The sequence below is a fragment of the Maniola jurtina genome, chromosome 6 (genome assembly GCF_905333055.1).
Source record: "Maniola jurtina chromosome 6, ilManJurt1.1, whole genome shotgun sequence".
Lineage (NCBI taxonomy): Eukaryota > Metazoa > Arthropoda > Insecta > Lepidoptera > Nymphalidae > Maniola > Maniola jurtina.
The window spans coordinates 10,537,380-10,565,230 of NC_060034.1; the positions used below are offsets into that span (position 1 = coordinate 10,537,380).

Consider the following 27,851-nt stretch of genomic DNA (forward strand, 5'->3'; position numbering starts at 1 on the left):
CGACGTCTTTGTTCGCAGCGCGGAGCTACCGACCGAATCAATACATAATAATAATATAATCAGCGATTGTTAACTAACCATTGTAGCTGAAATAATGAGGCAATGTCGCGGCCTTCTCCGTCTCGAGCGTATTCCGGTTAGCGCTCGCCGAGCGTGAGGGAGGACATCGATTCGAGATCAATAAAATGTTGAACGCGTTTTTCTATCCCAAAAAGAACAAAAACATAATAAATCAAGAATATCTTTTGTGCAACATGTTCTTTCTATTTTGCGAAACAAAAAGTACAAAAAATGGTCTCGTTTTTGCATTAACTCGGCCTGCGATTATGCAAATGGTACGACAATAAACGTTTAAACTGTAACATGGATGAAAGGTGTTTTTTATGGGGAATATTGCCAATTTGTAATCGTAAAAAGCTATTGTTAAATTTGACTACCTAACGAGACTGCATCGGTAGTCTTACCCAGAAAATTGGCAAAAAGGTGACCGTTACAGTTTGTTCAAAAAACAAAACTGAATATAAATTCATAACTCTACGAAATGGGGCTTTTATGTTACTTACAAATGGAATATTCTTAGAAGAGCGAACGAGGGAGCGTCAAAATATTGCGACTTCAGCGCGGCTCTACTTGGGAGGAACTCGTATACCGGCTCAGCGTCGCGAGGCGCTAGGCCCGACGCACGCGTCCACTACGCCGAGTGCATGCGCAGGTCGGTCGGCGAGTCCGGCGTGGCCGGCCTTCGCGGCAGCGACAGGTCTTCGGGTTCCGTCTGCTCGGGCCACTCGTCCCAGCGCCAGTCGGGCGCGACGGCCGCGGGAGGACTGGGCGTGTCGGGCTCGCAGCCGCCGCCCGAGCATCGGTGCAGAGCCGCCGCTTGCCGCCGCCGGAACCTGGCGCCGCAGCGGCAAGCGAACGGCGCGTCACCTTCGTGCACCAGAGCGTGAGCTTTCAGCTGGTTGGAGTCGGAGAAGCGGGCCGGGCAGCGCGCGCACGCGTACGGACGCTCCCCGGTGTGAACGCGAAGATGTCGCCTGAGATTCGCAACTTGCACGAAGTGACGAGGGCAATGCGGGCAACTGTACGGTTTTTCACCGGTGTGCAGGCGCAGATGTGTCTTAAGATGGTGATCACGCGTAAACCGCTTGTGACATTCGCCGCACTCGAATGGCTTTTCACCGGTGTGGGTCCGCTCGTGATTTTGGAGAACATGTTTGTAGCCAAAAGATCTCGAACAAACTTTACACGTGAAGAGTTTGTCTCGAGGGGGGTCAGTGGCGCCGGGCGAGGAACCGGAGGAGGGCGGCGACGGCGGCGCAGTCGGCGAGGTCTCGTCGAGCTTGGGAGTGCGGCGACGCTGCTTGCGAGCGCGCTCGATTTCGGGAGCGGGCGGCGGCAGGAGCGGCGCGGGAGGCGACGGAGGCCAGGCGGCCAGCAGCGCTCCCGAGTACAGCTCCGCCGGGAGCCCTGCCACCAAAGCCGCTGCTCGGCTCGCCAGCAGTCGCTCTGCCAACATCGGCAGGGACTCCTCGCGCATACTGGACAGCGACCTTACCGATACACCTGCAACAATACATTTCCACTGACTCAAAAATTATAGAACTCAGCTGACTCATTCCGTTTTCACTAGGATGGGATTTCTGAACATCTTTTCTGTGGATCTACATGCGGAATCTCGAGTTTCTACTTTTCTAGACCCAGCAGTTAGAGCTGTAGGTTGATATTATCTTAGTAAGTTAGTTTGTTTTTCTTTTTACTTCTGGTTAGACAGACTGGCCTGTGCCCCCTAGGCCCAATTACGTCAAGATCGACTAGTGAGCCGTGGAAAGGTAACAGATAAGACACATAAAATATCTGCATAAGTACTATCTTATTTTTAATGTTAGTGCTTAGTTCAATAGTTGAATGCTGGATTATATGAGTAGTTTGATAGGTAGCATCTAGGGCAATACTTATCCGACGTTCACAATGACGTAACGAGGAAAGTTCATGACGGTATAAAATATTAAATGTTCACTTAGGTATGTATTATCCACGTATATAAAGGTAGGTAATCTTACATAGTTGGTTACGATCACTTCCGCCGCGGGTTAAAACTTGGCCTAAACAAACAGGTCCCAAGCCTATCGATAGCACACTTATCAGTGAGAGTGACAAAAACCATAGCAAAAAATGTATGTCAGTCGCGGCGGAGGCAACATTTGGTCGCAATCACGCCGTGCAGCTCGCTTCCGTCCCGACCTGTTGCGCAAATTGCTGCTGACGACTTTATCCTTTTTACAGACTAACGTTTGTTCCTTGCAACAAAACAGTAATTAATAACAGTAAATGAGTTATTTATTGTAGATTGACATTTTCTATTAAGTGGACAGGGATAGCCGGTAGCGACAATCCAGCTCCGACCACTTACCTCCTATAATGGAATTAATTATTCTTGAAGCGGCAAACTCCGCCCGCGCTCCACCCAAATTATATTCAAATATTAATTTCGACGAAGAAAAGCCTTTTTGAGAGCACTTAATTAAAATTAGACAAAATCATAATTGAAAGTTCTCCTCGAGGCGTGAAGAGCCGGCGAGGAGGGAAGCGCCTTCCTTACATTATCTACTTAGCCGTCGAATTAATTTCGGACCGGCTTAGAATCCAGTCGCTGATTTTAATTTACGAAGGCATAACATTTTCTATGATGAAAGTTTAATTTAACTATACAGGTGGGTATTTAGGAATATATCAGATCCATGGTCCATTTCATTCATTTAAATTTGGGTTACGTGGCATTGCATTACCTAACCCACGTAGTACCCAAGTGTAACCAGGGCCAGCACAGCTGAAACGCTCAAGTATTCGCCCTCCTTGTGCAATATTGTGAACAAAAGCGCTCGCTTCGCTTGCGTTTTTACAACTTGCGAGTAATTTACCTATGCTTAAATTTCACATTTCAGATGTTTGGAGACATTGACATAGGATTCTGGAGATGACACTCTTAGCATGACAAATAAATTGAAGATCGCTTGCGTAATTTATACACATGACTTCACCTAAGCTCGATTTTTACTTTAATAGAAAAGCTACAATAATAATCACTATCACACTAATATTATAAAGGAGAAAGTTTGTATGTTTGTGTGTGTTTGTGTGTGTGTGTATGTTTGTTACTCCTTCACGCAAAAACTACTGGACGGATTGGGCTGAAATTTAGAATGAAGATAGATTATACTCTGGATTAGCACATAGGCTACTTTTTATCCCGGAAAATCAAAGAGTTCCCACGGGAATTTTAAAAAACCTACATCCACGCGAAGTCGCGGGTATCAGCTGGTTTTAAATATAAAAGGGCCATGCCAAAAACTCTTATTCTTTCTTGTCAGTAGATAAAACCTATGTAAAATAACAAAACTCTTCTGTATAGATAACAAAAACTCACTGTGCTTGCGTTCATAGAGTGCATTTAGGTATATATTTTTTTTTACTTTATTGGTTTCTTTTTTCTTTTTTATTGGTTAATTTATTTTATATAACATATCCATGACATTATTTTTTTGGAATCTTTGCTGTGTAATTATAATTAACCAAAACTTCGCTCGCTTCGGTCACGCTTATTGGTATAAACTTATCGTTATAGTGTATGTATACTTTTAACGTATGACAAAAAATCTTTCGGTGGTCTAAGGCCTAAGTTATGGAGGAACATATTATATCACATAATATGGTGATATCAAAAAAGATGTGGAAAAATTTGCAAATCGGGCGATTGTGGTGCTCCATAATGAAATCTCGCAACTCTGGTAAAAGTGCAAAACTGACCCGGGCCGTCCCGGTAAACAAGAGGCAAATAACCAAAATAACTTACTTTCTTATTTTGTACAAATCCGTAAGAGGCAAGTCTGTATGTAATCCAAAAAAATATATAGTTCTTTAATAATGATTATTTATCATTTTAGGACCTATTAAATAATATAAGTAATACATAGTAAATTTTTAGACATCTAACGAAAATCTTTCCCAACTAAAAATCGTTCAAAATATTATGAATGGCTAAATATTAAACGTAGGTACAATGAAATCGACTTATTGTGCATAGGTACCTACTTACATTTTGAGAACACACTCGCCATATTATTTGCTCTCCTATCTGTCTATCTACTGTCATGTCAAAAGTACGATTTTTTAACTCCCGACCCAAAAAGAGGGATGTTATAAGTTTGACGTGTGTATCTGTGTATCTGTCTGTGGCATCGTAGCTCGTGAACTAATGAACCGATTTTAATTTAGTTTTTTTTATGTTTGAAACGTGGCTTGATCGAGAGTGTTCTTAGCTATAATCCAAGAAAATCGGTTCAGCCCTTTGAAAGTTATCAGCTCTTTTCTAGTTACTGTAACCTTCACTTGTCGGGGGTGTGATTAATAAATTTTTAATTTACACTTGTTTGCTCTATGTGTCTACTGTCATATCAAAAGTACGATTTTAGTCCTTAATTATTTAAGAATGAACTGTACTTTTGACTGAAAATGACTAAAAATCTTAGGTGTCTTCTAAATTTGTAGAATAATCAGGTAAAGCTGAGGTGCAAGATCTACTTAAAGTTTATTATTGGATGGAGTCGGCACGTACCACCAGCTTATCCCATAACTTTTTAATAACATTCCTCTCGTTGTTTCGCGGATGAGCAGCAGCGTGCTCTTGTGTTCAGAATTATAATATTATCTAGTACCTAGTAGACTCTAACTCTAACTGTAACTCTAACTCTAAGGCAAATATTTGTTAAATACATGCATTTGATGTTACATATTTTGTTAGTTTCAACGTTTGATTGCCTAATTCTAAAACATAATTTAATGGATTTCTATAATGTGCATATCTACATTTTAAAAATTATATCGAATCATTGTAAAATTAATGGACATTAAATTTTATTTAAGTATGCCAATTGTATTTAAATCATACGTATAACGGTATATTATTATGGCTTGAATATAATATTAGGACTAGTAGTAGCTCATTAGATTTCATAATTAGTAAGATGCCGTTGGCTTTGTATAGCGTTCCAAGAGACCGTAAAGTATTCCATTCCATTAAGCCATAAAGACCTACCTATATCATGACGTAATGACCAATCCAACTCTACCATGTAGTTATACTCGTATGTAGATCACAAACAAAATTACACTGAAAATTTACTAAACAAAATAATATCTACCTAATACCCACATTAATTTATCTATACTAATATTATAAGAGGTAAAGTTTGTAGGAAGTAATCTCTGGAAGTATTGAACCAGTTTTGAAAATTCTTTCACTAGTAGAAAGCTACATTATTCCTGAGTAACAATGCTATATTTTTTTCAAAAATTGTAATTGACTTCCCATGCGAAGGCGAGGCGGGTCGCTATCTAAATATATAAAAGGAAAAGCTGACTGACTGAATGACTGATTAACTAACTGATCTATCAACGCACAGCTCAAACTACTTAGCTGACGGATTGGGCTGGGTATGCAGATAGCTACAATGATTGTAGACATCCGCTCAGAAAGGATTTTTGAAAATTCAACCGCTAAGGGGGTAAAAACTAGGCTTTTGAAATTTGTGTAGTCCACGCAGACGAAGTCGCGAGCATAAGCTAGTTTACAATATCAGGGGAGGCCCGCAAGCCGCAAATTTGTCTGCGTGGATTTATGTTATACCTACTAGCTGATGCCCGGGAACGAAGGTTCCTGTGGATATAGGTTTTTAAAAATCCCGTAGGAACTCATTGATATTCCGGGATAAAAGTAGCCTATGTATTAATCCAGGTTACAATCTATCTCTATTTCAAATTTCAGCCAAATCTATACAGTAGTTTTTGCGCGAAAGAGTAACAAACATCCATACATACAAACTTTCGCATTTATAATATTAAAAGTAGGATTGATTCACCAGGATAACAACTAGCCGGGGTGCAAGATAGTAGGTATGTACCTAGTTGTTGTATAGACAGACATATTAATATGAGCTGGTGTGATTATTATTTATTTATATTTTTAATGACAATTATGACCAAAGAAAATCTATTGGTGGTCAAAGTTGCGGAGGTATATAATATACTACTTACTACGGTGACAGACATACACCCTTTCGCGTATTTTAAATATAACATGAAAATAATGTTTAAAACGCGGACTCAAAATGCAAACACGACGCAGTAGTGAATAGCCCATATCGCTTTTATTATTTAGGGACAGTCTCCGTCGGGTGAAAAAGTATGCGATAAATTTGAACATTACCTTACGGCGCACCCTTCCGTACCGCTTTTTATGTGCTAAAGAGTTGTAATTATCCCCTCTTTATACGCCATAAATATTTGTCAATAACCCATAGTCAATACGCTTTATGGACTCAACCGCGGCAGCCACTTCATAACTCATGTTTTGCGCAAGGGTTCTCTGATAAATACTTCAAATATATTTTTTTGTAAGGAAGTTTATACCCATTACCAACATTGCATCGTATCTTTTCTTAGATCCTACTCAAGCATTGCCCACTCGTGATTTTATTTCAATTTTAATACTTATAAAAAAATTCAGCATTAGGTACTTAAATAAATTTTACTTTTTACTAACATCTGTTTATAGAACGAGTATTTAGAAAATATATCTATATCGATATGAGTAGGTACAAACTACCTGTATATTTTTATACATTTAAGGAAAAATACTAAAATCAGCACAAAAGGGGATGGCTATAAATATAGATAGGTACCTATATTTATAGCCATTCCCTTTTGTGCTGATTTGACGCGGATGGTATTATTGGTAAGTACGTTTAATGAATAGATATTGTAAAGTTTTTATTTTTATTTTTTTAATAAAGTTCTGTATAGATAGAGTGTATTTTTTGTACAGTTTACTTGTTGTATATAGATATTTTACATATTATGTAAGAACAAGCGTTAATGAATTATTTGGTAGTTTTAATTAAGTAGATACCTAAAAATACATAGGTAGTATCTATGTATTTTGGTTGTGTTTGCTTTGGCTGATATTGCACAATTTAGAATAGAACATGAAACGTCTTGATTAGGGTAAATACTAAATCCATTAACCCAATTTTGTAAAGGTAGCTTAATAGGATTTAGACCACACTTATGTAAGTGAACACCGAAACGAACAGATTACGAGTTAGTATGGTTTCAGCCTTTTAGGGTTGAGTGAAAACCCGTGCACACCACCCGAAACTTGTTTGGCTTCCCCTAAATTAAGAGTGTCTACCTTAAATTACCTAAGGGCCGTAGCAGGCACGATGCTTTTAGTATCAGCGATTTGCGATTTTGCGACTACATCAATGATGTTTATAATTTTTTTTTGTAGTGTTACTCAAGGAAACTTCTAAATAATTTTTAAAGACGTATCAAAAATTACAATCAATTGCAATACATAAATGCTGCATCGCATTTTGTCAATTTCTGCATTCGATCGCTTTATCATATCCATACTATTAAAAATTATTATGAATGGGAAAGTGTGTCTGCCTGTCTGTCTGGCTAGCTTTTCACGGCTTAACCGATTTTGATCTTGGACGTAGGAGTTTCCTAGATAATCAAAGGGCTCCCACAGGATTTTTAAGAACCTAAATTCACGCGAACGAAGTCATGGGTATTATCTATTAATAAATAAAATCAATCGCAACTGGATTGTGACGAGTGGAACCTTCAATCGTAGCATCGAACTTCCGAAAAGCAACTACCTACTACTCGGTCCAGCGAATTTGCACGGTGAAGGAAAACATCGCAAGGAAACCTGCATGCCTGAGACACACGAGAAGCCTGAGAGTTCTCCATAATGTTGTCAAAGGTGGTTCTACCAAATCGCATTTGCTCAGCGTGGTGGAGTATGGCCACATAACATACATACTGAAAGGAGGCCCGTACTCAATAGCGGACGACGATGCGATGGGTCGAGATGACGATGATGAAATTTGAATTTACGTTACTTTGGATGTTTTAGGAAATATTGTGTTATTTCGAATTCTTTCTATATACTTAGTAGGTTTATATAGGTATTATAAATATATTATTATGTTTATAGGTATTTATAAGTGTGTCGCTTACAATTAGCGAGATGCTGTACAAAAGTCAAAAATAAATAGGTACCCTTTCTATTACTTACCTACATGATTTAGAATTCTGTGGTTTTGCTGATGAGGTACTATTGAGTATCGAGAGGCTATAATTATCTATTATATGCGAAGAGTACAATAATATTTACTATTATTTATTAGCTGATGCCCGCGATTTTGTTCGCGTGGAAGTCTTTGATTTTCCGGGATAAAAAGTAGCCCATGTGCTAATCCAGGTTAATCTATCTCCATTCTAAATTTCAGCCCAATCCGTCCCGTAGTTTTTGCGTGAAGGAGTAACAAACATACACACATACACACACACACACACACACACACACACACACACACACACACACACACACACACACACACACACACACACATACAAACAAACTTTCGCCTTTATAATAGGTATGTGTGATTTAGGAATACCTACTGAGGATATAAACATCCATAAGATGGTGCTATAGTGAGCTCATCTAACAACATTTTGAAAACATTTTGAAATACGAGCTTTCTGGTTTATTTTAATTGTTACTTAAAAGTAGTTTCTGTGCCACCTTCATACGCATAGATTTAGGGTTTTAATGTTCCCGTTGGGATTTCACGATATCATATTGTCTCCTAACTTAGGTTATCTACGTTAGTAATTAGTATCTATATTATTATAGAGAGCATCGCAAAATCTCAAATTTCTAGATTCACCGGTTTGGGTTGTGCCCGGGTAGTATATTATGATAGAAATAATTATATTCAAATAATTACAATACTTAATGAAAGAAGATAACTTGCTCCAATTACAGAAAACGAGTTTAATTACGGGTAATGTGGTAATAGGTTGGTTATTAACGTGATTTACTTTAGACATTAGTGCTATATGAGCCTTAATTAATAATAATTAATATGTAAGCTTGTTGAAATATTTTAACATAAAATTAGTGCAGTGCTTTAAATAAATATGTACTTACAATGTCCATTTCTGTGTGATTCAGTTCACGGTATATTATGGTGATTATACTAAAATCTTCTATCCATACAATCATAATTTATTTATGTTACCAACTTCTTTATTGTACAAAAAACAATTTAATTTAAAAACAAACCCGATTAAAAAACGTTCGTAGCATGGCGCTACACACGTGTGTAAGTTTTCGTAGCGTCTCGTAGCACGACGCGAGGCGCTCGCTACGGACTACGGTTCACTGAATCTGCAAAGCTCTCGAATGCAAATAAACCATGTGTGCCGCGTTCGCCCAATCGCCGCGCCCGCCACACGCATGCCGCGAACCGCTAACTTTGAAACTTTACTCACATGCTGTTAAACTTTAAGTACACTGAAAATATTTTTTGTACAAACCTCTGGAGTTTTGGCTCGACTGAAACGATAAGGCCATCTCACACCAACTTCACGAATGCATTTATTTTCACCATATGAAATAATGTCCGAAGTTGTGTTAACAGTCTTTTTAATCGGTATGGAACTATAGTTGAGATAATTCGTTACATTGACATGTGGCCGCCGTTACGGAGTCGCGGTTGATAGTGAAGGTTGCGCGATACGATCGCGCTCCGTGGAACCTACCACAACACTGGCGATGGCGCGGCGCTGTCCGGCCGCCCCTCGGCATAAACACACCCCCACGCCCCTCCCGTGCGACCGCGACCCCCTCGCCGGAGCCCGCTCCTCGCACCGCACCCCCCGGTGCACTCCACGTGCACGCACTGCATTCACTTTTTATGGCCGCTACTACATTATGTTCCTCTCCTACTAGTTTTTTAGCCCCTGTAACGAGCATCACATAAGCACTTTTTTGTGTTTACGACCGGCTCCCGTACGGAGCGGGCGGTGCTTTCTTTTCTTTCACTAATTTGAGAGCAACTACAGATTTACTGTGTCTTAAATAATTTTACTATACGAGATATTATCGTAACAGTATATTTTATATACTAGCTGCCACCGCCGGATTTGCATGGGTACAATTTCTGAAAATTCTTTCTTAGTGTGGGTTTTTATACCTAGCAACGTTGGCTCAAGTCAGTTAATGGATGGGTTCCAGACCCAGATATAACCACTTTATTCCTTTATTGTGCTATAAGACCTACCTACCTGCCATGATTCTAGGTCAACGGGACCTAGAATTATGAAAGGCAGGAAGGTTTACCCTATAGGTTTTCTTGACAGACAAGACGGACAGACGGAGGGACGGACAGACTGGCAGACAGACAGACAACAAAGTGATCCTGTAAGGTGTAAGGGTTCCGTTTTTCCTTTTGAGGTACGGAACCCTAAAAACAACATTCTACATTCTGGTCGAACCGGATTATATTACCTATAGTGCCTCCTCAATTAAATATTTCTTAACAACTCTTACTGGTTCATTATTTTCTCAAAACTGCTTTAATAAGTGTAATTAATAACCCGTCAAATGGAATTATAACTATTCATAATTACGTAAGTCCACCTATACTAGGTACCTAAATATACAACATTTAATAGATAGCTAAATGAATAAAGCATTGAGCAATACAACCAAGTTGTACCAGGTTTACGCCTGGATTCTTATTCTACGGTTTACGCTCATTTTTCATTATGGCCTGCTAATAAATAAATAACCTACCTAAACAAAACCTACCTGACTTCAAAACAGAACGGATGCAGAGCCTATTTTAAACTCATTTAAAGTAGATGGGCAAACATAAAAAATCAAGTTTTTTGATTTTATTTTTCTAACATTTTTATAGCTAGGACATAATATTATGTAAACGACAGCATTATTTCGTAGCTAGACTATGTTAGAAAGTCTTATTATGTACACAATAAGTCTAATGAAATTAAATACGCAATCAATATTTTTAACCCCCGACCCAAAAAGTCGTCACACAGATACACACGTCAAACTTATAACACCCCTTGTGTTATAAGTTTGACGTGTGTATCTGTGTATCTGTGTATCTGTCTGTGGCATCGTAGCGCCTAAACGAATGAACCGATTTTAATTTAATTTTTTTTGTTTGAAAGGTGGCTTGATCGAGAGTGTTCTTAGCTATAATCTAAAAAAATTGGTTCAGCCGTTTAAGAGTTATCAGCTCTTTTCTAGTTTTCTTGTAGAAAAGAAGGTTAGATAACCGTTAGGTTCATAATATTATGTCAATAGACAAATGTCAAGATGGACGTTGCCTAAATACATAATTATTTATTTGAAAATGATGTTTTGGAAAACTCAAATACTTTGGATCGTAGGGGGTGTTATAAATTTTTAATTTACACTTGTAGCTTAGTTTAGTTGTAGGTACATAAATTGGATTAAAGTAATCCTACATAGTTACAAGTGTAATATGGCCGATTGTAGGTATTTAAACTACAATCGGACCATAACCAGGCAATAACCACTAACCATGTATTCCTTGGTGCGGATATGAACACAGCTCATAAGTAATACGCAAGTGCAACTTAGGTACAAATGCCAAATCGCTTACTAAGAACGCATTAGGTAGGTACGTAACGCCATATTAACGCTGCGTATATTTAGCGTATGCATGTAGGTATGCATTGCGTTTATACGCACCAAGAAATCCCTACCTTAAAGTCACAGTATAAAAAATAAACAGTAGTCCAATACCTTTTATCTCGTGGCAAATGATGACCACGACGATTCGTGACGTAGACTCTAGCGGCCAGTTCGAGTTGCTCCTTTGCCCCACACTTATCAGTACGATTGCTCTATCTAGGCGGCTTCATCGAACCTCTGTATGTAATATCCCTCTGTGTTAACGCCGTCCTTCAGTAGCCGAAGCAACTATTGACTCAAAGACAACACATAAAAAAACATAAGTGTCGGGACACGGCGGCGTATCGCGTAAATTAAGCGTTTTTATCGCGCACACTGCCGCGGCTATTTTTACCGGTTTTACTATTTATACCGATTTTAGTGCGAGCACGCGCCCCTACGCTACGCCTGGAGCTTTTTATCCCGAAGGAAGCTCGGCGGCAACGGTAATTTCTCTAATAACTCTATTATTAGGATAAATGTTACTTGACATATGGTAGATAAAGATAGATAAATGTGTCTAGTAGATTTCTTTGGTATTTAAGTACATACCTATAAGTATTTTATGGAGCTTATTAATATTAAGTATTACTAGCTGATACCCGCGACTTCGTTCGCGTGGATTTAGGTTTCTAAAATTCCCGTGGGAACTCTTTGATTTTCCGGGATAAAAAGTAGCCTATGTGCTAATCCAGGGTATAATCTATCTCCATTCTAAATTTCAGCCCAATCCGTCCAGTAGTTTTTGCGTGAAGGAGTAACAATCATACACACACACACACACACACACACACACACACACGCACACACACACACACACACAAACTTTCTCCTTTATAATATTAGTGTGATATTAGGTATAAAGTTATTTAAATAGTGTGAAGTTTGAAAATTGCTATTTTTATAATAACCATGAATTTAGGTGGATTTATTAGTGTAGTCTAATTCTAAAGAAAGTACATTTCTTAACCTTTAAAATCTAAAGATGGTTTAAAGCTAAACTCTAAAGTTTTGATGGTGTAGTACCTAGACTAGAGTGCTAACATTTATTATGTAAGTACCTACTTACCTACCTACATTATCAGATGTCAGATGAGTTTCTACTTATACCTACGTGTATATAGGTGATCCCAATGATTTATCTACTTATACCTACTCTAGTTTAAATATGTGTACTTATCTACTTATTTAAAATTTGATTAGTGTAAATATACCTCCCTATGGTCGAGGGAGCTGCTACAAGCTTGTCTATCAGTTGTGTTCCTCCTATAAAAGATAGTAATCATTGTTTTAATAGACTAATGAATAAGTTTGTTACTAAAACAACACAGCTTCCTTCACAATGCACGGTAAAAAGATTGTTGGGTTTTTAAGAAGTGCTCCCACCTGCTGCTGTCGCGTGCCTGTAATTTTTATTTTAAATTTATCTTTACGTCTTTCGTGTTAAGGCCTACATTGTATAGATACTGTTTATTAACAGCATGCAGTTTTTTAGTTAAAAAAGTGTTCTCCGTCTCGCTCGCTTGTAATGCATTGCCCTTGTTCATGAGGATGTTTAGGTTCGTTATCTCGCACACGCCGTCGCACCTTGCCTCGGCTCCGGGAGCAGATCGCCCTCTGTTTTGCGGCTATCTATAAATTAGGCAACAACAGAATCTTTGTCTTGCCAACTTTCGCAGATAAGAACCTTTGGCAGGGCAGGTGTTGTGGGATCTTATCTTCTATCAATATTAGAACATAAGTAAGTATATCGTTAATTAGTGCAACCCACAAGGGACTTCGCGGCGACGTGTTTTCTTTGCAGATTGTATCAATTCAATTTGAATGATTTATTTTAAATGGATGTAGAAAATATTTAAAAATTACCGTACCTACCTAGTAAATTATGTCATTGCTGATAACGCTGTTTTTTTTAAAAACAAAAAATGTATATACAGTCTTAAACAACAGGTATTACCACGATGTTTAAAAAGTGTTTATTTTTACCATTTAGGTAATTAGATAGGTATGTATCTATATCTGATCAGTTTACTAAGGCAAACCCTATCAGAAAATATTACTTACTTAAGTACCTACTATGTATATTCGTATAAACATAAAACGTGTAGCTTTGTGTGAATGGAAATTCACTTTGTGACTAAAGTGAAAGTATCCTTTGTTTCAAAAGAGTGCGACCCCTGCGTAGACCACTCGTCAAAGGAGCCAACTCTTTGAAGCCTACAAACCACAATTAAGCCTTGCTGGGGAGAATTCAAGGACACATCACTTTACCCCAAACGAAAGGACTTCTTAAAATTCATCTAACACTTTTACTTTCCCTTTATTCGCTCTGGTTATTCGCACAATGTTTATTGTCGGAAGTTTTGCTTTGAGAAACAATACAACCCTTTACGGTTCGCTTGGAGATAAAAGGATAAGAATATTTTGCAATGTTGTACAAATAAAATGAAAAAAATATAAGTATGTTCCTACTTACAAACTTATCTGTCTGCATTGCATGTTAGGTTACCTACTCATATTTGCCATAGAAGAATACCTTACGAGTTTGAGTTTGTTGCAGTGGACTCATCTCAGACCGAAGCTTAAATTTTAAGTTTACGTAATTAATTATCACCACTATATCATCTTACAAATCTAACAATTCTGACCATCATCTGGAGTACAATTATAGTACCTACCTACCAACTTAGAAATTTGAACAAATGATTTTGAGTTTGAGTTGAGTTTGAAGCTGGTGTGAATTCTTGTGATCTCGTGTTAGTTGTGATCTAGGTAGGCTGGTTCTGATCTAATAATAAAAAGAATAGAAAAGTAAAATACATTTCGAAAACCCGAAGCATTACCCATATTATAAGTAAATGCGAAAGTGCGAAAGTATGTTTGTTTGTTGGTCTATTGGTTTGTCCTTCAATCATGCTGCGACAGATCGTAGTGATTTTTCGCACTTTTTTAAAAAAAAAATCATAGAGCCACTACGAAGTTTTTAAGAACCTCAATCCACGCGAACGAAATCACGGGCATCAGCTAGTTGAGAAATAATTTTGGAGCATAAGGGTATTCGTATAATTTTGGAATATATTGGGCAAACTCACATGCTACCTAAGTACCTACCTCCCATTATTTTGTTACATAACAAAGGGGCATCAAAAGTTAAAACAAACAAAGACCCTGTCGGGTGCAAGTAATTTGTCCTATTGCGTTGGTTCAAAAACAATAGAGATTTAAGACTATTTTCCCAAATTGGAGCAACCCGCTTTTATGAGCGCAGACGGCATTGTTTGATGAATCCTTGCAAATCTCGTCAATAGTGTCGGTTATTTTAGAGACAATCGCAAAATACACTGCCAACTATTACACAAACCTAGTGCAAAAAGGTTTTTCAATGTTTTGTTTTGTTTCTTGTTGGCTGTTACATAACAAATTACCTAGCTAATACCTAATATTAATTCAGCAAATGTCCCGATGTAGGTATAAATTGAAAAACCTAATTATACAACGACCATATACGACACGTCGAATCCGAGGAATTCTGGTAAACTTGGCTTTCTTGTTAAAGCGATTGTTTTGTACAATATGATTGCGTACAATATGATTCGCTCCCTTCCGTGTGAACGACAGATGTGCACTAGCGCCGCGGAAATTATAAAAATTGTGAATATTTCATTCACATTATTGCGCATTCGGCCGTTACGAATCAATCGCACACAATGGACTCGAGTTTTAGCCAGTTTTTTTGTGTTTGATGGTGATTTTGATGTAAATTTTAGGTAAACTGAACCGTCTGGCAAAATAAGGGTGACTTAAAGCATAGAAGTATTGTAACAATCTTATGATTGATTGCAAACTTGTTTTTACTTTTGTTGAGCTAGGTTGACGTTTCATTCGGTTTAGACGACACGTCAGGAACTTAATTATATATTTTTTTGTAAAATTAACTTGCAATTAATACACGCAATATACCTAATAATTACTGAATAGACTGTACAGGTATATTTGTACAGGTATTTTATGTACGACGAATGTTGCTGGATATATAGTAGCGCCGTGTTCTCTACCAGGGTAGAAAGAAAAACAAAAGAAATGAACACTAAAAAATATATATTATAATTCACTATTTAAAGTTACAATTCTTGTAGACTACCACACAATACAACGGGCTAGATGCAACTAACCAATTTCGCTACGCCGTCGCACGCGTAGCCTCTAAAATGCCTATTTACTAGTGCCTCTACATCACACCACCCCAAATTTTTATCTTAATAAAAATTAAACAAATACAAATTTCCGCAACCTTAATTTTATTTCACAATATTCGTTCTTTATTTTTCGACAACCCTAGCAATGTTTCGATCCGCTTACCCAACAAATCATAATTTAAACACGTCACCCAGTTAAAGTGTTCCTTTGATTCGTTGCATGGTACATCTCTTAACACATTATACTTGAGATGAGGTCACTAGAACTTGAGCGGGTGGCGACGGGGTCGCTGTGGCAATACCACGTTCAATTGTTGCTATTCCCACGCCATCCAGCCTTCGTTGCACTCAACGCTTCGAATGTTGGTTACATTACATTTTACATTTACACACTATCCAATAAATTATAACAATCGTCAACCACTCTAACACTCTCAATAATAAGGTTTAGTTATGACTTCTAATAAAAAATAATATATGAATAAAATAAAAAATAATATATGCGGATCGGGGCCATTTTACAATACTTATTTCGTAATACTTATTGCTTAATTGCTAGTTGATACTCAAATTATTCTACTGATACCTAACGGGCGTTTTGCTGACTCTCCCACTCCGAGTAGTACGGATTGTATGAGTCGGCAAAACGTCATCGTCACTAAATCTACATTTTTTCTTACATGACGTTTCACCCGGCGTTTGTCGTGGATTTTCGATATCCAGGACAAAAGCCGGTTTCAACCTGTCAATAGAAATAAGGGCTTGTCTATTGGGTAACTGTACTAAGTATGCTTTTTCCAACCGCTTTATGACGTCATAGGGACCGTCATACGGTGGTTGTAGACATTTACGCATTACATCGTTTCTAACAAAAACTTTTTTACAGTCTTTTAAGGCAGGGTGCACAAAAATAGTCCGAGAGTCTCTCTGTGTCTCGGGTTTTGGTCTTAAATTACTAATTACCTGTTTCAACTGCTTTAGGTACTCCTCACCGTCTGTTATCTTACTATCCGATGGTTCGAAAAATTCTCCAGGGAGCCTCAGAGTTCGCCCAAAGGTTAATTCCGCGGCACTTACCCCTGTGTCACTGCGTGGTGCTGCACGTAGTCCCATCATAATGGTGTGCATTTCTTCAACCCACGATCTATTGTCCTTTAATCTCGCCATTAAGGCGGCCTTAAAACTACGATGCCATCGTTCGATCATGCCATTACTTTGTGGATGGTACGGTGTCGTCCTGAACTTATGAACCCCTAAATATTTCATTAACTGTCTAAAGAGACTGCTTTCAAATTGCTTTCCTTGATCTGAGCTCAAATTAATAAAACACCCATGTCTAGTAATCCATCCTTCATACACGAGTTTGGCTACTGTCTTCGCACAAATATCTTTAATTGGAAATGCTTCCGGCCAACCCGTTTCTCTATCTATCATTGTAAGACAATACCTGTAGCCTTCCTCTGAAATAGTGAATGGACCTGTAATGTCAATGTGTAAATGACACATTCTATCTACTTTTGCAAATTGCCCTAAAGGTGACATAGTGTGTCTGTGAACCTTTGCTTTTTGACACTCTATGCACGACCTAGCCCAAATACCTATATCTTTATTCATCCCAGGCCAAAAATAATTATTAGTTACCATTTTCCTTGTTGTTCTAATGCCAGGATGACTTAGGTTATGTATTGTTTCGTATGCGATACGCCTAAACTGTTTTGGTAAGTAAGGTCTAGCCTTATCGCCTCGCAAGTTACAAACAATGGGCTTATTTACACTCGGCAAGTCAATTTTTATTAGTCTCGTGTTACCGTTTTTTGTTCCTAGCAATTCTGTGAGCTCTGTGTCGTTCGCTTGCGCAATAGCCACTTCTGTGAAGTCAAGTACTGACGGGCACGAAATTGTTTCAACTCGCGATAACGCGTCCGCGGGCGCGTTCTCTTCGCCTTTTGTATAGCGTATATCCGTCGTGAACTCACTAATAAATAATAACTGACGGGTCCTTCGCGGCGTTTCTTTACTACTACTAAGCTTTTTAAACGCAAACGTTAACGGCTTATGATCTGTATACAAAACGAGATCTCTACCTTCGAACATGTTCCTAAAATATTGCACTGACAAATAAAGCGAAAGTAACTCCCTGTCGTAGGTACTGTACTTTTGTTGCGTGTCAGTCAATTTTTTCGAAAAATAACCTAACGGAACCCATTCGTTATTTACTCTTTGTTGCAATGTGCCTCCAACGCAAGTATTTGACGCGTCTGCCATTATAGCAAGCACTTGACCTGTTATCGGATACGCTAACAAAGCAGCGTTCTGTAAATTCAACTTGCATTGTTCGAAAGCTTGAACAGCACTTTCTGTCCACACTATACTACTTTTGTCACGTTTCTTTGCTCCGTGAAGATACTTATTTAATTCAGCTTGATATTCGGCTGCCTGACGCAAATGACTTCTATAGAAATTTACCATGCCCAGAAATCTACGAAGTTCCTCTACCAGGGTAGAAAGAAAAACAAAAGAAATGAACACTAAAAAATATATATTATAATTCACTATTTAAAGTTACAATTCTTGTAGACTACCACACAATACAACGGGCTAGATGCAACTAACCAATTTCGCTACGCCGTCGCACGCGTAGCCTCTAAAATGCCTATTTACTAGTGCCTCTACATAGACCGTGATTGCATTCAGTCAAAAACTTATGTTATTGAAAAAAATGTTCCCATTTCAATTTTACCAATATAAAGATAAATATCCGTTACCTACATACTTCCAACTTCACAATAAACTTGATGCATTAATGCAACACAACTTATAAAATTTTCATTCTTTTGTTCGTGTATCGTTCCGGTACATCACGCAGGTGAGACCCGGTGACAATCGAACGAGGATAAAGTATAAAATATCGCCTCCAAAGGATTCGCATTGAATATTTATCTCGAGCCGGCCGTAGTCCTGTCCGAGCGCCCTTTGTTCTCGACGCCCGTTTAAACTTTTGATTCTGCAACGGCAACAGTTAACTGGACCCTCGGAGTTGACAAAGATACCCCACACACGTGAAATGCTGTAGATAAAATAAACTTTATTCGCTGGTAGTTAAGACAAAAATTAGAGAGTCAAGGTTGAGAAATATATGTCCTTTGGGATAGTGACAGGTGGCTATTCCTATGCTTGCGTCATGGTCTCTCCCCTTCCGGGTGTGATGAATAATTCCCTTTTTCTGTTGGAGAGAATTGTCCTTGCGAACTAGCTCAACTCGATACGCGCCGTCGACCGCTCGCATAAATGTGAATTATGTCCTACACTATCCCACTTACTGAACTCCTCTTTTTATTTCAACCCTAAAGCGGGATTTACGTTTTCTCCCAAGTGAACGTTACGACCGTATGTGCACATACCTTGTACCTATAGGTACGGTTTTTAGCCTTATGTAGAGAAGATCTTACAGCTGAAGATAATTTTTATCTTCTATCTAAGTAGTTCTACTGTGATAGCTAAATAGGTACTTTTGTTCTTTATCCGCTCATTAACTTAACCGTCATGTTTACATAGCACTATTATAAAGGTAGGTGTGTTCAATTGCCTATATGATATTGTTACTATGGGTTCTTATTATTATTAATCTCATGTTAAGATTACGGAGTACCTCTCACACAGCTCTCTCTGCCTATACCTATCTACTACATAATAGCATGTTATGTCCAGCAGAACGCGATTAGGGGGACACTGCTCGATCACTCCTTCTATTCAACCCCATTCATAACGTCTTTCAAACGTCTTCTCTTTGTGTCTTTTGCCCTTGCTTTTGCCCATCGCCAGAACTGTCACCTTTTGTAATGCGCGCTTCATCTCGTCCGCTGTCAAACGTCTATTGCACAAATTCAAAAATAACATCGACATACATTTTTTCGATGTCCCTGTGCAAACGATAGATAAGTTTAGCGTTTGGACTCTTTGTTTGATGCAAACAAGGGACGTGTCCTGTTGCTTATCTGTTCCTCTTGATCTCACTGATAGATTATAACCTACCTACCTATGAATTTAAAATCGACTACCCGCGCAAAAAAACAACAGAATTAATTTACATTTTTGGCATCAGTGATCAATAAATTGTAAACATTGAGTTCTGGTTGTATAGTTAAAATCACTTAAGAGGGCTCTCTCCGACACTCGTTTCATACAATCGTAGTTCCAATTTCATTTGAATATTAAGCAACCAAAGTCCATGAAATTTTGCAGACATATTCTAGAAACTAATATCTATGTCTGTGGTTTTCCAGATTTCTGTTAAAATATTCGGTTTCAAAGTTACGCGGTCTTAAAAATTTTCATACAAATCTTTGAGCCCCTGTAATTTTAAAACTACATATTTTTAGAAAAATCTAAAACACCACAGACACAGATATTAGTTTCTAGAATATGTCTGCAAAATTTCATGGACTTTGGTTGCTTAATATTCAAATGAAATTGGAACTACGATTGTATAAAACGAGTGACGGAGAGAGCCCTGTTAATGTGAATACAGGTATTTATATAAATGTTGTCATTTTTAGGACATTTTTTCAGAATTATAGACACACTAGCTGACGCCCGTGACTTCGTGCGTGTGGATTTGTGTTATTGAAAATCCCGTGGGAAGCCTATCATTTTCCAGGTATTTACGTAACCCACCCACAATGTCCATACTTACCCACATAAAATCAGGTCGATCCGTTGTTCCTTTGCGACATGATTGAAAGGTAAATCAACAAACAAAGACACTTTTGCATTTGAAAAATATAGGTCGTGATAATATGGGCAGTGATAGTAAGGTAGTAGATATTATACATACCTACAATAGCCTTTTGGATGCTCCTTATAATCAGAGTGATCTATAAGGATCTCTAAATATTGATGATGTAGGTATAATATTATTCTAATGAGAACTGACAATAAAGGCATATATTTACGTATACGCTATGTAAGTGCAGTAAAAAATTAGGCATTCTTTGTAGTGAGGTGATGGTAATATCTAGGTATACTTATCTTACTTACTACTTAAAAACTGTAATTAAGTAGGTACCCGTATGCATTATACCTAGAACAAATTGACGCACATTACCTATTACATTACACACGTCTTATTACAGCGAATCGACAGCATTTAAATAGTTTTTGGTTAAAAAACCGTAGATACGGAGGGTAAAGTAAAACATTTTATGTGGTAAAAAGACGCCACACTACAATACTCTCTTAGCTTGACATCAATTCGCAATTTTTTAAAAGCACAATGCCTAGCACTCGTGCCGCCGCGGGCGTCGCACGACTCTCCATTGTTGTGATGCATCGAAATGCATAATTTGTCGAGCACATGTCGGTTTTTTACTTAAAAAATAATGTAAAAAGTGACCTTAGTTTGATAAGTAACGGGAATCCAATAGATCCTATTTATTGAATATTTTTGACCCGTGGACATCGAACAACAAAAAAGAAGTCCAGGTGGGACCTTAAAAAGATACAGCGATTGTGAAAATACAATGTAAGTATAGTTATTGTTATTAATTTTAGAATAGTTACTATTTCTATTAATTTTTGATACTTATCTAGTCCTAATGTTAAACTGTATAGCAAAAGCGTATGATGTACTTTAGACCTAGTCAGTAGATAGGTACAAACACTACAAACACAGAATTAGGTACAAAGATAAATACTAATATTACGCATAGGTATTAGGCGACTTTTACGCGTGAGAATTCGATTCATCTATGTATTTACCAACGTCTTTCTCTTACTCTACTTGCTATTACTGTTACACATTACCTACTTATTGTTTAGTATTTCTGCTAGGATACATTTGACTAGTAGGTATATTGCTAAGCAGGGTTCGGTGACAAAATGGAATCTTAAAATAAATGTTAATAAATATAACAAACTGTATTTTCAACAGGAATATTTCACATCTTATTTTCAGGCCACCTTAAAGTAATATACACCCTGCAGAGCTAAGGTCTCGTCCATACCTACTATACTATTACATCTACATTATTTTTTATACGTTTTTCAGTTCAGTAGAATCAATGCTCTTTTAATCGCTGAAAAGATAAAGATTATTTAGTTTTGGTTTTTGTCTCCTGTTAGGATAATGTACATTTGTATAGGTACATTCTACTTGTCTTACTAAAATATAACAACAACATCTGCCATTAATATGTGTATAGAATTATAGACCTAGTAAGGTGTCTTTTCACTAACTCAAAATAAATAAAATTTCATTCAGGACAACTAGTATATTCCTTACGCTACATCTGTGACTGTACCAGCGGCGGCGCGGTGGTTCGAAATACTGACTCTACTGAGAAGAGCCGACAAGAAACCCAGTTGCTCTTGGTAAAACATACAATTATCATATTATAATTATCATACATAGTTACAATATCCTCGAAATATATACCTAAACGGAAAAAGTGACTCACTCACTGACTGATCTATCAACGCACAGTTCAAACTTCTAGACGGATCGAGCTGAAATTCGGCATGCAGATAGGTACGTAATATGGCTATTATGGAATGACGCTATGGAAGGATGTTTTGAAACTCAACCCCTAAGTGGGTAAAATAGGGGTTTGAAATTTGTGTAGGTAGTCCATGCGGACGAAGTCGCGGGAATAAGCTAGTGTAACAATATACCACACTATCTTGTGAGCAACTGAAAGCTCAGCCGCTTGCTTCCACACAACTTTGTCACTATGCAATTCATCAATTGTATGATAGCCTCGTGTTTTTACACAATGTTGGTCATAATCGAAGTTCCTTTATTTTTCACGCCATTATGTTAGCGGCTCAGGCTTCGGACGCAACGAATCCTTTTTGATATTTATGTTGTACGGATCGACCTTTGTACCCTCGCCTCCTGCCTGTGACAACTGCTGACGTAACTGCCTTTGCCATTGACCAACAGTTCACATCGTCTTCCAAACACAAATCAATGTTAAATGGAATCATATTAAGGATGGATTACGTAAGAGTTTGGAAAATATTTAATAGGTAAATCACATCACACTAATTATATTATAACTTAAAGCGCATGGTACCTATGTTTGTTACTCCTTCACGCCACAATGACTCAACTGATTTGGCTGGAAATAGAGGTAGCTTAGGTATATATCCTGACTTAGGAGGGGTCTCTCCGTCACTCGCTTCATACAAACGTAGTTCGTCTGTCATTGGAATACTAACCATTCATACTCAATGGAATTTTGTAGAAACGTTCCGGGAACTAATATCTATGCCTGTGGTCTTCCAGATTTCCGTTAAAATATTCGGTTTCAAAGTTAAGCGGTCTTAAATTACATACAAATCTTTGAGCCCCTGTAATTTTAAAAGTATATATTTTTAGAAAAATCTAAAACACCACAGGCACAGATATGAGATATTATAGTTTCTAGAATAGGTATGTCTGCAAAATTTTATGGACTTTGGTTGCTTAATATTCAAATGAAATTGGGACTACGATTGTATGGAGTAAGTGACGGAGGGAGCCCTGTTAACACATAGGCGTTTTATCCCGGAAAAGATTCCAGCGAGGTTTTAAAAAAAACCTATATCCAAGCGGACGACGCCGGACGTCGCGGGCATCATCTAGTAGGATAATAAAAGTTATTTAAAAATTACAATGGTCTAGTCCTCTTATGAGTCCTATACATTTAAATAAGCAATACGATTGAACTAAAATACGCAATAAAAACTTGGAGCAATGAAAAAATTGATCGGATTACCTTAGGGACAGGACAGCTGCGGGCCAGTGCGCGGACGCCGCACTTTTTTTCGATTTCGCAAAAATCTATCGCAAATTGCATCATTCAACACGCACTGCGTACTTCCGATTTCAAAAGTCCAATTTCAATTCATTTCGGACGTATCTAATTCAAAATTCATTAATCTTTCGGTAGAACGGAGATCAGGCAAAGCTTCCACTTGTGCATGGTCAGTTGCTGACAGGAAATTGATTATGGTTTTTTGATGATTCCCACAGAGAAGTTATCACTGTTATCTGCTTAGAACTGAACTTTCTTAAGTATAACCTTTTGTTAGCTTATATTTTTAGTCGATAGGATAGGTCCACTTTTGCTGTAATTGTCATTGAAAGATATAGTTTAAATACCTTGGTCAAATAGGTATGTAAAAAGCTTTTGTTCTTTGTCTAGTTGCGAAATATAAGGTTATTGTTGAAATCAACATCCTGTTTGATGTACGTATTATACTTACCTACCTGAAATTTTAGATGACGTTGGTCACAAAAAGAGCATTTAAAACCGATTTACTATTGTGTGGGCACATCTATGTCAATCAAATCTATATCAATTGTATTTTTGCAACCTTGATATTTGTCCTTCCTAACTTCCATTGAGATATAAAAAAAGCCTTAGTAAGTTGGTATGTCATTTATGCAATTTTAAGGTTTGCGCTTGACCATGATCATATTAAATTATCTACACGTTTAAAACAAATTATAAGCATCAACTATTATGTAGTGATTTACAATTAGCTCCTTAGTACTGAAGAATTTCAACAAGAAGCTACGTGTAAGTGTTAATTTATTGATAGGATCTTTTTGCTTTAGGTCAATAATACAGCGGAATATTATATTTCTCGAAAGAAAATATCCCATTTCCGCATCTTCCCACAACAATGCCCGCGCCATCCAACTATTCAAATATAGCACGGCGTGAGTACACTACCCGAGGATTTTTTGCACATCGAGCGAATTAATGGATAACCAAAAACCGAACCAAAATAAAAAAACATGCTTATTAAATGTTGGTTTGATGTAATAACACGTTCATGGTTTCTTTCATTGTTTCCAAGGGCGCGCCGAGATATCCGGTTACGGCCGTTAAATATTTTGCCTCTGGATGAAAGGGAAACTTCGTAGTTTTTTCGTCAATATTCCGTTTTTGCTCCTCAAACGCGGAAGTCGTATACTTATGCAAAAGCTGAAATCGGGAATCGATTTCGCTTTTACGTCCGACGGCTGCTCGCAAATAACATACAATTACAAAATTATTTCATTCATCGAGTAACGAACTTCGAGAAAAATTGCGGTTTCATTGTTAAAGCTTCATAAATGCATGGACTTTTTTATCATTTTGTCGGTGCTCATAATTTAGCGCTTTAATTGAAAGATCTGCGTTTTGCTGAATTCAAAGAATTCGCGCCGGGAACATTTATCAATTCACAAACAGTGAAACCTCTCTCAAAAGGAGCCTGCGTCGGACAGATTTAATTTGTTGCGAAGGCCTTTATAATTGGAACATAAAGATTGCGAGTAATTAATTTTCGCAGCGAGTCAAAAGCAAAGAGGCTGTGCATTGTGGCCGAGCGGCTCGGTAGCGGCCGCACCGAGCCTAATTAATATTAATGACCCCGGGAGGCGCCGCGCGGCCCACCTCACTGATCTCGCTTTGTCTAGCACCTTCGTCACGCCAATTTTAAAATTATAGTGTGTCTTTAACTTCACATGCACTGTATGATTTTCCCATAACATCTATAATATTGTCTACTAAGTACTATTTATTATATGTATATGTTATGGAAAAATGATAATTAAAGTCACACACAATTGAGCCTGAACAGGTTAGGCGGAACTCTGAGCAGTAAACTAACTTTACCTGTATTTCATACCTATGAAGTTATGAAAAATGAATAGGTATCCTCAAAGCAAATGCGATATGTGCCTATAATACAATGGCTTACAATTTTATAAGCAAGTAGGTACCTATGCGTGGGTGGAGATATCTTGGCGAGTGGATAATATGTGGAGGTGTGTGGCGGTGACCGATGGGACGGCGCTAAAAGCCGGACGGAAGCCACGGACGCCCGGCTCCGGTTACACCAACCGTGGGACCCGGTGCAAACATTCACAGGGCTGTCATATCCCAAACAAGAAATATTCTATCATGAACGAAGGTAGAAAGAAAAATACTGTATTCAGAAATTGTTGTTTTTCTTCCAGAATCACGCTTTCTCGCTTGACATTAATGCGCAATGCACACCGGTAGAGTATTAGGTATCCCGAAAAAGAAATATTCCAAACTTGCTATTTTATACAGTAAATAAACGAGTGGCTTAGTATTTTCCAAAAAACCTCTTTATATGAGACCATAATTATTTTTCTTCTTGGAATTCCGCTCTCTCAAAAGCATGACGCACACCGGCAGACTGGAGTAAAGCTGAGTCGCGGCGTCTTTCTTGATAATACTTTGGTGGCATCCTCTGTTGTTTTCAGTGTATCAATTTCACTCGTATGCCGAAGTCCATAAACGTAAGTTACTTCACAATCGATGGACATATTAGGTATGATACTTATTATATCAGTTTCACACGCAGATTCTTTCTTATATCTAAGTTCTTGCTTAAATAGTTCAGACAGCATCAATACTATGGTTTTTAACCCCCGACCCAAAAAGAGGGGTGTTATAAGTTTGACGTGTGTATCTGTGTATCTGTGTGTCTGTGTATCTGTGTATCTGTGTATCTGTGTATCTGTCTGTGGCATCGTAGCGCCTAAACGAATGAACCGATTTTAATTTAGTTTTTTTTGTTTGAAAGGTGGCTTGATCGAGAGTGTTCTTAGCTATAATCTAAAAAAATTGGTTCAGCCGTTTAAGAGTTATCAGCTCTTTTCTAGTTTTCTTGTAGAAAAGAAGGTTAGATAACCGTTAGGTTCATAATATTATGTCAATAGACAAATGTCAAGCTGTCAAGATGGACGTTGCCTAAATACATAATTATTTATTTGAAAATGATGTTTTGAAAACTCAGATACTTTGGATCGTCGGGGGTGTTATAAATTTTTAATTTACACTTGTTTATTTTTAGCTAAAGTAGGCATTTACCAACACATTTAATTTTATCTTGTTTTACTTATATATCGATTTTACCAAATTATAAATCCGTTTTATACACGATTTTTTAATCTCTCTTTGTCTCTTATAAACTCAACCAAACAGTTTCAAATAATCCTAATTAGTTGTTTAGATGCTGTAGCGGTAACCCTGATATTATTGCACAAAGATGAGAGCTATGTATTCCGCAAGGTCTTCCTGTGCGTCCATATGCGAGCCATCTCGTCCCTCGATGTGTTATCATAAACAAAAACCTTACACCAACCACACTTCAGTTTTTTTGGGTTATGATTCCACTCTGTCTACTGAAAGCGAAGAAAAATAATTTCTTCGGACAAATAATATCTAATAATTGTTGCGTCACCAAAAAAAAATACCTAATAGTCGTGAAACTGGTTAAACAAAGTTGATCTAAGTCAGTAATTGGACGGATGACAGAGCTTGGAGGTCCTTCCTGGTTTCCTTTTATTTTATTACTAGCTGATGCCCGCCGCATGGATGTTTTTTAAATCCCGCAGAAACCATGATTTTTTATGTGATAATAAGAAAACTATGTGTTAGTCCAAGGAATAATCTATCTCCGTTCGTAAATTTAGGCATATCCGTCAAGTAGTAGGTATTTGCATGAAAGAGTAATAAACACACACACATATAACTTTCGCCTTTATAATAAATATTAGCGTGACTAGCTAACTAGCTGATGCACGCGATTTAGTTCGCGTAGATATAGATTTTCTAAAAATCCCGTGAGAACTCATTAATTTTCCGGGATAAAAATAGCCTATGTGTTAATTCAAGATATAGTCTATCCCCATCCCAAATTTCAGCCAAATCCGTCCAGTAGTTTTGCGTGAAAGAGTAACTAAAATACACAAGTTTATGTTTATGGTAGGTTCCGCACATAATATAAAATCATGAATTTTCTACGTAAAATAAACAGAGACGTATCTAACTTACTTACCAATATTTTATTTGAGCAGAGTTTTTAATCGCTTATTTGTTTCTTTATAAATCTTCTAACTCTAAGTAAGCAGATATATTATTTGCCCGACTTTATTTATCGGGCGTATTTATCAGATACTCAGGAATGTAACCATTTTGGCGGCTTCACTTGCACAAAGACCG

The 27,851-nt window shown here is 37.7% G+C and overlaps 1 protein-coding gene across 1 annotated transcript; it reads right to left on the reverse strand.

Moving 5' to 3' along the window:
- Nucleotides 1-691: 691 nt before the first annotated feature.
- On the reverse strand, nt 692-9,500 carry LOC123866030 (protein krueppel-like). The gene is made up of 2 exons (XM_045907337.1): nt 9,454-9,500; nt 692-1,563 (listed from the first exon to the last, which is right to left on the reverse strand). The coding sequence occupies exons 1-2, from the start codon at nt 9,488-9,490 to the stop codon at nt 692-694; spliced, it is 909 nt and encodes a 302-aa protein (XP_045763293.1). The 5' UTR covers nt 9,491-9,500.
- Between the last annotated feature and the right edge of the window lie 18,351 nt (nt 9,501-27,851).